Source organism: Watersipora subatra, chromosome 2, assembly GCF_963576615.1.
Source record: "Watersipora subatra chromosome 2, tzWatSuba1.1, whole genome shotgun sequence".
In the NCBI taxonomy this organism is placed as follows: Eukaryota; Metazoa; Bryozoa; class Gymnolaemata; order Cheilostomatida; family Watersiporidae; genus Watersipora; species Watersipora subatra.
Genome location: NC_088709.1, coordinates 11,593,733 through 11,607,019, shown reverse-complemented (window position 1 = coordinate 11,607,019; position 13,287 = coordinate 11,593,733). Strand labels below are relative to the sequence as shown.

General features: G+C 36.3%; 1 protein-coding gene across 1 annotated transcript in view; it reads left to right on the top strand.

Moving 5' to 3' along the window:
- The window catches only part of LOC137387938 (molybdenum cofactor sulfurase-like), a 28,103-nt gene that overhangs the window by 420 nt on the left and 14,396 nt on the right, over nucleotides 1-13,287 (top strand). The window contains exons 2-9 of the mRNA XM_068074455.1: nucleotides 3,321-3,394; nucleotides 3,894-4,041; nucleotides 4,959-5,197; nucleotides 6,877-7,161; nucleotides 9,788-9,911; nucleotides 10,095-10,171; nucleotides 10,393-10,601; nucleotides 12,652-12,768. Coding sequence (XP_067930556.1) covers nucleotides 3,361-3,394; nucleotides 3,894-4,041; nucleotides 4,959-5,197; nucleotides 6,877-7,161; nucleotides 9,788-9,911; nucleotides 10,095-10,171; nucleotides 10,393-10,601; nucleotides 12,652-12,768 — 1,233 coding nt within the window. The 5' untranslated portion in view covers nucleotides 3,321-3,360. The remainder of the gene's footprint in view (nucleotides 1-3,320; nucleotides 3,395-3,893; nucleotides 4,042-4,958; nucleotides 5,198-6,876; nucleotides 7,162-9,787; nucleotides 9,912-10,094; nucleotides 10,172-10,392; nucleotides 10,602-12,651; nucleotides 12,769-13,287) is intronic.

Sequence of the window (13,287 nt, the reverse complement as noted above, 5' to 3'; positions counted from 1 at the left end):
CATATACATATATGGCAATGTCATATTGGCCATATTCAACCTTTTTAATACGTTTTTATCAAACTCCTGTCGCCGAGTCTCAAGTATATCTATAGCATATTCTTTCATGCAGTTGATGACACTTTCTGACCTCCCTAGTCTAAAAATATATCTAATGGCATATCTCTGGTTAGTTTTTAGCATATCTATTTAAGACTTATTACATGGTGAACTCACGTGACAGGCGTATTCAAAAATTGAAATCACAACCGTTTTGTAAGTGATCTATTTGGTCTTACAGGAAGTGTTGAAAAGGCGTCTTCTTATTAAGCCCAGGGTCTTGTTACTTTTTTTTGGCCATTTTTGATGTGTTCATGTCATTAAAAATTATTTTTTCAAAGACGATTAGTATCTTACACTGTTGGCTCGTGGGATAGGAGTGCTATTTAGCTCTCAAGTAAAACTTGGAAAGTCCTTCCTAACCTCTATGTGAACACATTTGGTAGGGTTAAAAGTCATGTCTTATTGAACAGACCAGTCATACAGTGCCGTTACATTATTTTGAAGACCAGCAGCCCCGCATTCTGTAATATCCATGCCTAATAGAATGTCATCTGCATAAAGTTGACAGAATGGGCCCTTCACAGCCAGAGCCATGTCGTTTGCAAAATCAAAAACAGCAGTGAGCTCAGAACCAATTTCTGCGGAACTCCAGAGGGGACAGCAAACAACTCAAACATGCCATTAACAGTAACAATGAATTTCGGTTCCTCACCCACAACTCTACACACTGCACTACACCAACATTTAATTCATAAGCCTTCATTTTACTGACAAGCAGATGATGGAACACCTTATCCAAGGCCTTAGCAAAGTCGAAAAAAATAAGATGATAACTCTGACTCCCTGCTAGAGCTTGTGTTGCATGGTGAATAGAATAAAGAAGTTGAGTTGTGGTGCTATACCATCTGCGGAAGTAGTGTTGGCTACTACTTATTAGATTGAAACATTTCAAGTGTTGCCAGATAGAGCTAACTATGACATGCTCAATCAATTTAGATATAACAGAAGTGAAACTAATAGGTCTGTAGTTATTGGAGAGATTTTTACTCCTGCTCTTAAATATGGGAACTGCTCACCAGTCATCAGGAATGTATCCTTGGTTTAGACAAACTTGCATTATAACTGTTAAGCATGGTATAAAATCTTTTACTTCACAACTGAATGTTTTCAGACGCTACGGCAATATATTATCAGGGCCATTACACTTTCAGGTGTCTAATGAGTTGATTAGGTTGGCAACGCTCACCTCTCTTATAATTTTTTCCCATTTTCCGAGAGAGGCATATATGTAAAGAAAAACTAGGTATTAAATTATGTTTTATTATACACTGATGAAAAATAAGTTGCGAAGGCATTGGCAGTATCCTCTGTCGGAGTATTATCTAGGCATCAAATATTGTTTGTTTGGCCTCGTTATTTATTAATGAAATCAAATAGTGGCTTGCTATTGCTTTTTTCAAGCTCTTGAGTCACACTACACTTAATGAAATTAGATTTAGCATCATTTACTGCATTTTTTACTTACTTTTTTCAGGTATTTCAGGTTATTAAAATGTTCTACTGAGAAGTACTGCCTTGCTGTTTTATAACATGTTTTTTTCTGATTAGTGGTAAAAGAGACCGTGTTATCTAAGGTTTCCCTTTTGTGTTTAATAACAGTGTAGGAACAAAGTTTGACATAGAAAATGGTGTACTGCTTTTAAACAGGTCCCACATCATATCTGCGTAGTAATTATTAGTACTCGGTTCTTCGAATATATCCGAGAGTAAAATGCCAGTATTTTCATAGTTCGCCTTTTTAAATTGAATTGCACCTTGCTCTTATTTTTTATATCTTACCTAATCATCGACATTGCAACATACTAGAATAATGGGTATTGAGAAGAAACAAGGTAACAATAGTATTTTGGAAGACTACACAAAATTACGTTTTTTACTGAGTTTCAAATAGGTAAATGTTTAAACGAAAGGCTTTAATAACAAAAATAGTAACTAGCTGTCAGATTGTTTGACTCAACACTAAATATAAATAATATAAATACCCTAACATAGTAACAAGCAAGCATATATTGCAACAGCAAACAGAAGACTTCCAAATTGGATTGCAGGAAAACTGTGTGTTAAAACAGGTTACATGAAGTGTCTAGATTTTATCATTTTCTCCAAGCTTCCCATTCAGCTCTTCTGAAAAACCCTGCAAATCTTGAATACATTTTTTCTATAATATTTTTATTGCCATTTGTTGTTGTGAGCTTAGAGCATTGTGCTTCAAGTATAGATATCTATATGCTTTGTACCTTAATATGGAGAATGGCACAAAAAGTTCGCTTATGCTCTCCTACTTCTTCAGCTCATAAAGAGCAACCCTTGTTTGAAGCAAAGCCCTGAAAAGTCAGAAATCAAACACACAATAAAGTAAAAAATACATTGAAGGTTCTATGCTATTATTCATATATAGTTCAACCCCATGCCCTCAATATTTAGATTATTCATTTTGTGCTATTGAGAAATTGCACACCGATTGTGACTATTCCGTAGAGGTGAATAGCAATTACTAGTTTGGATAGTATGCTAAAAGTCTAAAAGGTATGTTTGTAAGATGTTTTCAAACAAAGCTCTTCTCACTTGTAATTACCACAACTGTTTGCAGACAAATTTAGTACAATTACATGCAGTTTTAAATCCTACGGTCAGATTGTAAGTTAGTAAAAAAATAATTTGATTTCTATATCACTCCGTTAAACATGCAAGTCTTATAGCTGCAAGAATAATGTTTGCAGGTATCTGCTCTTTATAGGGATATTGTATTTGAATTGTTTGTTTTCTATAGAATGACTGTCATATCTTTTAAGTTTCTAGTATTCCCTTCGTCAGAACTGGTGAATAATTTATTTTGTGACCAAGTTGTTTGTTTAAATGAGCATGTAGCGGTATTTTCAGTTTTGCAAGTTGTTCAAGTTGTTCCATCGTTTATGGGGAAAGTATTTTACCAAACAACCAGAATAATTTTTTTCCCAAAATTCTTTTGGAATAGTCTTATTAGTATTTCAAAATATTATAATTGCTTTTCAATAGATTTATTAGCTATTTAACAGATTTGTACCATTTTTTTTCAAGTGTAATTTAATTAATCATCAAAAGGCAATGTTTATAATATTTTCGCTGTTAAAGATAAACTTACAATTTTTTGAGTTACTTTTGAGTCATTGTTTTTAAGCCATTATGAAAGTTAGTAAAAGATACCTTGTAGTTACAGCCATTTTGGTACAACTTTGTAGACTAAAAAGGCTCAGTGTGTTTAAGACCGGTGATGATCTTATGGACCACAGCCCGCACTTCCCTCAACTAAAAGGTACAGAATAGTAATACCTTCAATGTGTTACCATATTAACGTATAGCTTGTATTAATTATTGCTATATTAATGTAGTATTATCATAATATTTACTATAATAAGATCCGCGTACGTCGGAAGCCACGCTAGGAGTGTTAGGAGACAAGACTGCAGTGCACGGTAATTGAGTCTGAATATTCAGATTTGAAGTGAAGTGCACCACCACTCCATCACCTTTCAACATCTAAAAATAATTGTGTGCATAGCTATTACACATGGCTATCTCTCTACACGCTCGGGACTGCCAGCGTACTATTTGTAATAATATAGCATTTTATTAGCAAGTACGCTCGGCACTTGACTATAAAAATGGATGCTTTTCATACCCCCAATAGAGGCGTGCAAAATTAATATATTAATTAATAATACAGATATAATTAATTTATTATGTAGCAGTTTTGCTTAGCTGCAGCAGCTCTTCCTTTTTGAATCTACCGTAACAACCATTTATACTTACAGATATCTGCTATCTGGACCATGCAGGAGCCACAGTGCCTTCTTCGCGACAGCTAGAGAAACACTTTAGACTTCTTCAATCTTCTGTTCTCGGAAATCCCCATAGTTCTGCATCAGAAGGGCCTGATTATGTAGAGGAGGCCAGGCAAAGGTTTGTTTACTATCCATGCTGGATAGCCTGTGAATGTTCATGTTCTTCTTATTTGCTAAACACAACAGCTGCTTTTATACTTGTTATACAAGTTCACATGCTAACTGGTCAACTCCAAAGAAGGCTGCTTACTGAGGAGCAGCAAACACTCAACAAATGGGGCGCTTCTGTCAGCGAATTAATTTGTTATCTCTTTGGTTTAAAAACAAACTTACACGAAATTTTAGTAGGTTTTATCAGAAGGTATTAGTATTTTTCAAGATTATGTTTCAAGATTAATATCAACTAAATTTAACTGCAATTAAAATGCTCAGATCAAGCGAAGGTGCGATTATGACATATATTGTTGCAAAGAGACCAGCAGAATAGAGACACGTAACACCGCAACTTCAACGCTTCCCTTTGTTTTTCCATCGTTTTTTCAATTCAATCATTTTTTTTATGTCATCAAGTCATTTGCACATGCGCTTGTTCACAAAAAACCACCATATCCGTAGAAAACGATCGTTTTTATTTTATTTACTAGTACTTTTTGGTGTTGTTTTGATATTATAATAAAAAAATTGCAAACAAGAGCATCATTTTCAAAAATTCTTTGCAAAGGCTTCGCGTTTTTAATGATAAAATTGTCTATAAAGATGGCCGGCAATGATAAAATGGTATCATGAAAAAAACGAAAGATAGTCGATATCAACTATAGTAATGATAGCAACTAGTGACATCATTTTGGCAAGTATCTTTCTTCTGATTGTTTTAACCGCAATCAAGTTTTGTCGCTTCAAATCTTGAAATGTTCTGGCAGTCAGATCACCTCAAACACCAACAACGATTGCAGATAATAGAAAAATACCAATGGTTTCTGATAAAATATACCAAACATTTTGTGTAAGTTCATCTTTAAGTGTTAATGATTTTAGGGTGCTGGAGTTCTTTGGAACTAGTCCTGGAGAGTACACTGTGATATTCACATCCGGTGCTACTGATTCTATTCGGAGGGTTGGAGAGTGTTTTAGCTATGGACGTAGTGGGATTCTTTGCTATCTAGACGATAACCATACATCAGTGCTTGGTCTCCGAGAGTATGCTTTGACAAAGGGAGCTGAAGTCTGCTGCATCTCACATGATCAGCTCCATCTTGTCAAACCAACTGTGCACAGTAAAGTTGTCTACTCCTTTTTTCTAAGTAGACTTTTCTTGCTACCTGAAATATATTTGACAAAAGGGGCAATTTAAGGTTGAATCCTGAAATTTATTTGAAAAATGAGGCAATTTAAGGTTGAATCATGAAATGTATTTGAAAGCGGAGGCAATTTGGGGTTAGATCCTGAAGTGTATTTGAAAAAGAAGGCAATTTAAGGTTGAATCCTGATGTATATTTGAGAGAGGAGGGCAATCTAAGGTTTGATCCTGGAGTGTATTTGACAGAAGGTACAATTTAAGGCTAAATCCTGAAGTGTTTTTAACAGAAGGGGAAATTAAAGATTGAATCAGGAAGTATATTCGACAGAGGGTACAATTTAAGGCTAAATCCTGAAGTGTTTTTGAAAGAGGAGGCAATTTAAGGTTAAATCCTGAAGTATATTTGACAGAGGGGAAAATTAAAGGTTGAATCAGGAAGTATATTCGACAGAGGGTACAATTTAAGGTTAAATCCTGAAGTGTATTTGAAAGAGGAGGCAATTTAAGGTTGAATCCTGATGTATATTTGACAGAGAGGGAGTTACAGTTTAATGGCCTTATGTTTCCACTGGTAGCCTTTTCCATAATTAAACTCAAACCTGTCACATACAGATCGAGTGCACTGGAGGCGCTCTGTAGCCTACATTAAAAATATGAATTATTGCAATGCGTCTGTATATAGTTGATAACAGTCTAATAAACCGTTGGGCCTATGGCTGGCTTAAATTCGAGCTTTTAAAAATTGGTATTTTTTGCTACCACACCCTTAAGTACAGTATTAAACGAGGAGCTAATAATAATGAATGTTGAGATACATTTATAAGTGAATTACAAGTCTGTCTGTCTTTACAACTATAGCTACTGCAACTACAACTAGTTGCTCTATGCTGCTATAGCAGTGCGAGTCTAATGGCGCCATTATCTGGGATAAATTGTGTATTGTTGTGCTTGTTTCACATTGTTTTGATATATGTAGATTTGCTGTATTTTGTTACTGTGTTACCTATGAAACAAGATTTGAAAACTAATTAATTGTTGCACAGAGTCGGGATTCTTTATAAATAGTTTATACAGTAAAAAGAACAATAATGATATAAACAAATAAGAAAGCCAAACAGATCTCAGTAATACATAAAACTACTTTCATATGATGATATATTATGGTGCTTGCAGTTTATGATATCAGTGAGTTAGTAAAATATACAGATATTTCTTTAAAACTAGTTTACGCAGCCATCTTATTTCTCAGATTCCTTTCACTTTTATTCCAACTTCTTACAACACATGAAAGCTTTATCTAATAATTGAAAGCTTTTTCAATTAAATTACTCATAGGAAAGATGTAGATAACTCCTAATATATTAGAAGTAAGATTAGACAACTTCTAAGACACACTTGAAACTCCTCCACCACAACTCTTATGGACAGACCCAAAAATTAAAGTTTTGTTTTGGTTTGAAGTTTACATAACATTAGAGAATGAAAGGTTAGCTCTGTTGTTACTGGCATCCATCATTGCTTGCTTTGAAACACTAGGAGTTGTTTACTCTTCCCCTTTTAAAAAGCTAAATGGTATTAGTTTTATTGCAAGTTATAAAAGAATATAAGGTTACGTACAAAAATTTTAACATTTATTCCAAATGTTTCATTTTGCAGGTAATATAACTCATAAGCAAGCCTCAACATACACGAAGCCTGCAGCAACAACAGGTCTCTTCGTCTATCCTGCACAGTCCAATTTCAGTGGCAGGAAATACAACTTAGACTGGGGAGCTCAGCTTAAAGGTGGCACCCTCTCCGTAGGACATGCATGCGCTGATTGGTACATTATGTTGGATGCTGCCTCCCTAGTGGCGACATCACCTCTCTGTCTATCCGGCAGCGATATAGACTTTGTACCTATCTCTTTCTATAAGATATTTGGCTATCCAACAGGTTTGGGTAAGTCCAATAGGCTATCCAACAGGTTTGGGTAAGTCCAATAGGCTATCCAACAGGTTTGGGTAAGTCCAATAGGCTATCCAACAGGTTTGGGTAAGTCCAATAGGCTATCCAACAGGTTTGGGTAAGTCCAATAGGCTATCCAACAGGTTTGGGTAAGTCCAATAGGCTATCCAACAGGTTTGGGTAAGTCCAATAGGCTATCCAACAGGTTTGGGTAAGTCCAATAGGCTATCCAACAGGTTTGGGTAAGTCCAATAGGCTATCCAACAGGTTTGGGTAAGTCCAATAGGCTATCCAACAGGTTTGGGTAAGTCCAATAGGCTATCCAACAGGTTTGGGTAAGTCCAATAGGCTATCCAACAGGTTTGGGTAAGTCCAATAGGCTATCCAACAGGTTTGGGTAAGTCCAATAGGCTATCCAACAGGTTTGGGTAAGTCCAATAGGCTATCCAACAGGTTTGGGTAAGTCCAATAGGCTATCCAACAGGTTTGGGTAAGTCCAATAGGCTATCCAACAGGTTTGGGTAAGTCCAATAAGCTATCCAACAGGTTTGGGTAAGTCCAATAGGCTATCCAACAGGTTTGGGTAAGTCCAATAGGCTATCCAACAGGTTTGGGTAAGTCCAATAGGCTATCCAACAGGTTTGGGTAAGTCCAATAGGCTATCCAACAGGTTTGGGTAAGTCCAATAGGCTATCCAACAGGTTTGGGTAAGTCCAATAGGCTATCCAACAGGTTTGGGTAAGTCCAATAGGCTATCCAACAGGTTTGGGTAAGTCCAATAGGCTATCCAACAGGTTTGGGTAAGTCCAATAGGCTATCCAACAGGTTTGGGTAAGTCCAACAGGCTATGCTAAGAGTGTCATTTCTTCGCTACTAGTATTATTCACCCAGTATTTTTGGGCCTTTCCTCAGCCTATAATTTGCTTGCAACATTACAATACAAACTTCTCGAAGCTTCGAAACTTCATCATTTTTGTGCTATCTTGATGCTGTTGCTACACACATCATTGGCGCTGAAGAAACTTTCAGATCTGCCAAAAGAGTTCATTCATAGTAAGTTTAATCCTGATTCTATTTGCTTTATTGAGTCAAGTTCATTTGAAACTCGTTTTCAGCTAAGGACAAGGGCATCACACATGCTGGTATGTTTTATGAACAAGATATTCTTACTCATAACAAATATGTCAAGGTCACTCATGTCAATTGAAACTGATCTTGAAGTGTTTAATGAATGAAATTTGTTCCTGCGCTTAATTCATTTCATAAACATAAATTTCTTTCACTGTTTGCCGATTTTCATTGTTATCATGTAACGTTTTCTTTTAAGCAAAAATATAACAGTACAAATAGATCCGCAAGAAGCACAATTGCGATACCAAATTGTTCGCTATCCATTATTAATGATCACCGATACAATGATAATCAAGAATGCAACAAGGATGTGAAGTCATTCGTTCAGCTGAGGCTAATTTTCATTGGTTAATTTCTCTATCAATGGCATCAACCATCAGGATGGGTGTTTAGTCGCAGCACATGTCAGTGCTACACTACTTTATTGGTATCTGTTGGAACGGCATTATCTGTTATCTGTCTCACCAACTCTGGTTTCTAAAATACTGCATTTAAGGCTATGTCATGATGGGAATGCTAATTATTATCATGGTCCTCTGGTCATGCATTGCTAATCGTGACTTTTATGGAAAATCCCCAGATTTGGCCCGTTACCATCAACAAGTTCATCTGGTCAATCGTATATGCAATGTGACAAATATGAGTGTAATTCGTCCCTTTAATTCTTTTTTCGTCCCTTTTTAATATTATTCTCCGCTCAAGATAACGCTAGCATGCAGTATTCTGACTTTTCATCTTCAAATTGGTAGTAATAATACAAACGATGACCTCTAATCGAAAACCAACAGTGTAAACCAAGTATTCGTGGCAAGGCTGATGATAATGTTGCATCTAAGGCAGTTCTAGCAACTCATCAATTGTATTTACCATCATGGTAATTTAGATTTAAAACTGGCTGCATATGTGCAGTAATTCCTTGCTACTTTGTGGTTTACCTATCAAGGCTTCAATACTTCAAATAAAAAATTATTCGTTAAAAAATTAAAGCAAATTGTTAAAAATAAAGGAATAACATCTATGAATTGCAGAAATCTCTGTCACACTCTTGTCTTGTTGTTTTGTGGAGTATAAAAGTGCTATGTGATTGTAAAATCTTTCAAAATGCTTTTTAAATGCTCTTTACCCACAAAATGATCGCTTGAATTTAAGAAAAGAGGACAATCCTTAAGATTATTTTAAGAGTAACTTTATTAGACACGAGTTCACAAGTTTTTTGTCACGGGTTTCACATTTCATTAGCCACAAAAAGTGAGAGATTACTGTATGTAATTAACTTACACAATGGATGCTTGACAAGGCATAATAACCTCACGTTGGACAACATTTCAAATTAGTTAGTTAACTCTAGTGGTGCTGTTCACCTGATACCTTTCTGGTCACAAGCCTGCCATGTCATCTCCTATAAAGCCTATACATGTATATGAGCACCTGTGAGTGTATGTCATGGCCAATTGTTGTTTACAAGCAGTCACTTTAAGTAACTTTATAGGAGCATTACTCGTTAAGAACACGTCATTCCACAAGCTGAAAAAAGTCTACTTTGGTGGAGGCTCAGTGGAAGGCGCTGGAGTGGACAAGTTTTTCCATTATCCCCGACACAATAAGAGTCACTGGTAAGACTGAGACACCAGTCTTATTTGCGTGTTTGCTCTATGTTCTCTCTCTGTTTCTATTTCACCCGTGTTCTCTTTGGGGCCTGGCAATGCGCTGTACTTATCTCACTGTGTGATATACTAAAAAATTTATACTGTAGTCACTTGCAAGAAGAAGCTAATGATGCCAATCTTTATTTTCAGGTTCGAAGATGGCACCCTACCATTCCAGCAAATTGCAGCCCTACAGTTCGGCTTTGATGAACTCTTTACTAGCGGAGGCAAGATATTTATTCTGTGTCTGACCACAATTTAGTTGTGACAGAAATTTGTTTTCATTATGCAGTTTTATATATTGTATAAATGAACAGCTGTTCATTGTTATTTTTTAGCAACCTTTTTTGTGTTAAGGAGTCCATAATCTCTGTACCTTGTAGTCTAAGATCTTTACAAATAGCCTTGAATATCAAAAAACATTATAGTAGTCTGTAAATTATGATGTATACTGCAGGTGGCATGAAAGCAATATCTACCCACACCTATCAGCTGGCTAAGTTGGCACATGACACCCTTCAGTCTCTCGAACATTTCAACGGTTCTAAACTAGTGCATATCTACTGTGACAGTGAATTCAGGGACCAGAGGCTGCAAGGCCCCATACTTGCGTTTAACCTCACCAGGAGTAATGGAGAACACATAGGCTACAACGAGGTGTGTATTACCGGCCAGAGATGGCCTGACCATACCTGTTACCTTACATTTGGAGGAAAGTGACAAACATGTCAATTGAAGTACAGTTGTATTTCACTAAAATTTGTATTTCATCAAAAATTATCCAGTTTAATTGCTGACAAAAAGGTGGAGTTGTTTTCCCTTGGATCCTAATGGCACAGTCATGCTTCAACTACCCATATACTATTGGAACTTTTATGTAGAGGGTAGTCACGTTCTCCTAAGTGTGATGGTAAGATATGGGTGTTAACTATGTTATGGCCTCGTGTTTTGTTCAATGAGTTTGCTAGGAAAACAGAAAATAATTACTGTTGATTGTCAGCTCCTGTTGGCTGTCTTTAAATGAAGCATGATGTTGGCAAAGCAAATGATTGTCTGTAGTGGCTACAAACCAGACAACTTCATTTTAATAGGGAGTAATCTCCTCATATAATGGTTCTTGAGCATTCTGTTCACCGTTAATTACCGTATTTCTCGGATATGAGCCGATTTTACAACGCACAATTTTTTTACCCAACTAAGAGGTCCAGTTTCTATGCCTGCAACTTGGATTGAAAGCAAAAACAACTACAACTCAAACCTTTATTAATAAAAGAAAAACCAATAATGGTTACCAATACCATTAACTCTTTCGCTACCAAATAAATTTTATAAAAACAATTAAATATTCAGTAAAACCAATTATTGGACTTTGGCCCGTACAAGTTGTCATAACATTTGACCAATTTGATGAGCATAAAATTTTACATCATCTGATGCCATACAAAGGCCACAAATGTGTTGCAGAAAGAGTTCAGACGCTTTTTTGTCTTCATACTACCGTGGTTGACAAGTTAAAGCTTGCTCCAAGTCAGACGAACTGTTAATATTACTATAGCTCACAGCATTATTATTACTGTTAAAATAAATACTGTTACTACTACTATTGCCCAATAGATAATCATCAGAAGTTCATTGATTTACAATTTGTGAAACCTCCATGGCTGTAACGCTTCTGATCATCCCGAAGAAGAAACCTTTATGAAAATTTGCATTTACAAAGTGAAACTAAGGTCAACGCGAGATGCAAACATGGTTTCCATTTGCTCAACGCAAATAGATGATTGTTTCTTTTTGGTTAGGCGGAGACACGATAGGCTAATTATGCAACTACTCACCAATGAGAAACGTTTAGTAGTAAGTCTACAAAAGCCGCTCCATTTCCGCAACCTTTTGCTCTGATAAATACGTATGGCGTGTTACGGTTTATAGGGTCGGCTTACATGCAGATTTTTGTAATTTCCTTATTTTAGAGCTGTTTTGCTAGGGCAGCTTATATGCGATATAGGGTTGTATATGGGGATATACGGTTCGTATTATTACCACTCTTGTTATGCAAGCTGGCTATGAATTAGGTGAACCGACAACCTCATGCTTTGCTGCAGCACCATTTTAATGCCCAAACCTTTTGTACCACTTAATATTAGTCAGAAATTAAAAGGTACAATTGATATAATTGTGGGCGTTTCGCTATCAAACCTACTTTCCTAAAGCATTGATTATCAACTTCTTCTGATCAATAGAAGCCAATTTTATCGCTATTACAATGTTTTAAAGTTCAAGAAAGTTTTTATCATTGTTAAATATTATTGTACGAAAGCATGCAAAGTCTCTTAACTTCGGTTATGGTGGACGTATTAAAAGAATGCAATTTGTCATGAATGCGCATATATGATTATGTGGACAGTGGAATAGGCAGCAGTACAAATGTGTAGTTGGACAGCATTTACCCTTGGCATCATTTGAAGGACAAACCAGAAAGAAAGAAGTCAACTTGTCGATATATGCGTTTACCTATAGTGCAAATCGGTTTTAAGTAAATTTATGTCGATATATACTAATCGATGACAAAGTTGCCATGGTTCTCATTTATGCAGTCATAAAGTAGAAGAGAGGCCTCCAACAGCTGCAGCATAAAACAATTTATCACTAGTCTGAGGGTGACATGATCGGCATAGAATGTCTTGAATGTTGTATGTTTTGTTGGCAGGTGCAGACAATGGCAGGCCTCTATAAAATCCATCTTCGTACGGGTTGTTTCTGTAATATTGGTGCCTGCCAGAAGCTGTTGGGCATATCCACCCAGCAGCTGCATGACAACCATCAGGTCAGTTAGTCTACATATACAGACTCTCCTATTCTCTTCGTTAGTCTCCCAGTTGACTTTTATTAAGACTTCTCCAGTTTCTTCTTTCAATCCTTCTTTAGCCTTTGTTAATTTCTTTTTTAGCCTTTTACCCTCACCTTAATTAGCCTTACCTTCTTACCAAATTGTCTAACCCTTTTCTAACCTCCTTCTTTAGCCCTTCTCTCTGACCTCATACATTTAACATTACCTAAAAATAGATCTAAAAGTACTAAAAGAAGGTCCAGATAGAGTAGACATTATGTTAGTTACTAGGGCTATGGTGCACATTTATGCTTACCCTCTGGATCTCTCCTGATTGGTTTTAAGTGCTCATTCAAGCAAATACACCAATTGAGTCATCAAAGAGACCATGAGCTGTGACCTTTTGCCCAAGCTTCGAAGATTTCCATCTTATATGCACTTTTAATTTTGCGATGCAGACATCATTGTCATAACCAATATGAAGATAGTTAAGTTTAGCCTGTGATCAATGCTGTG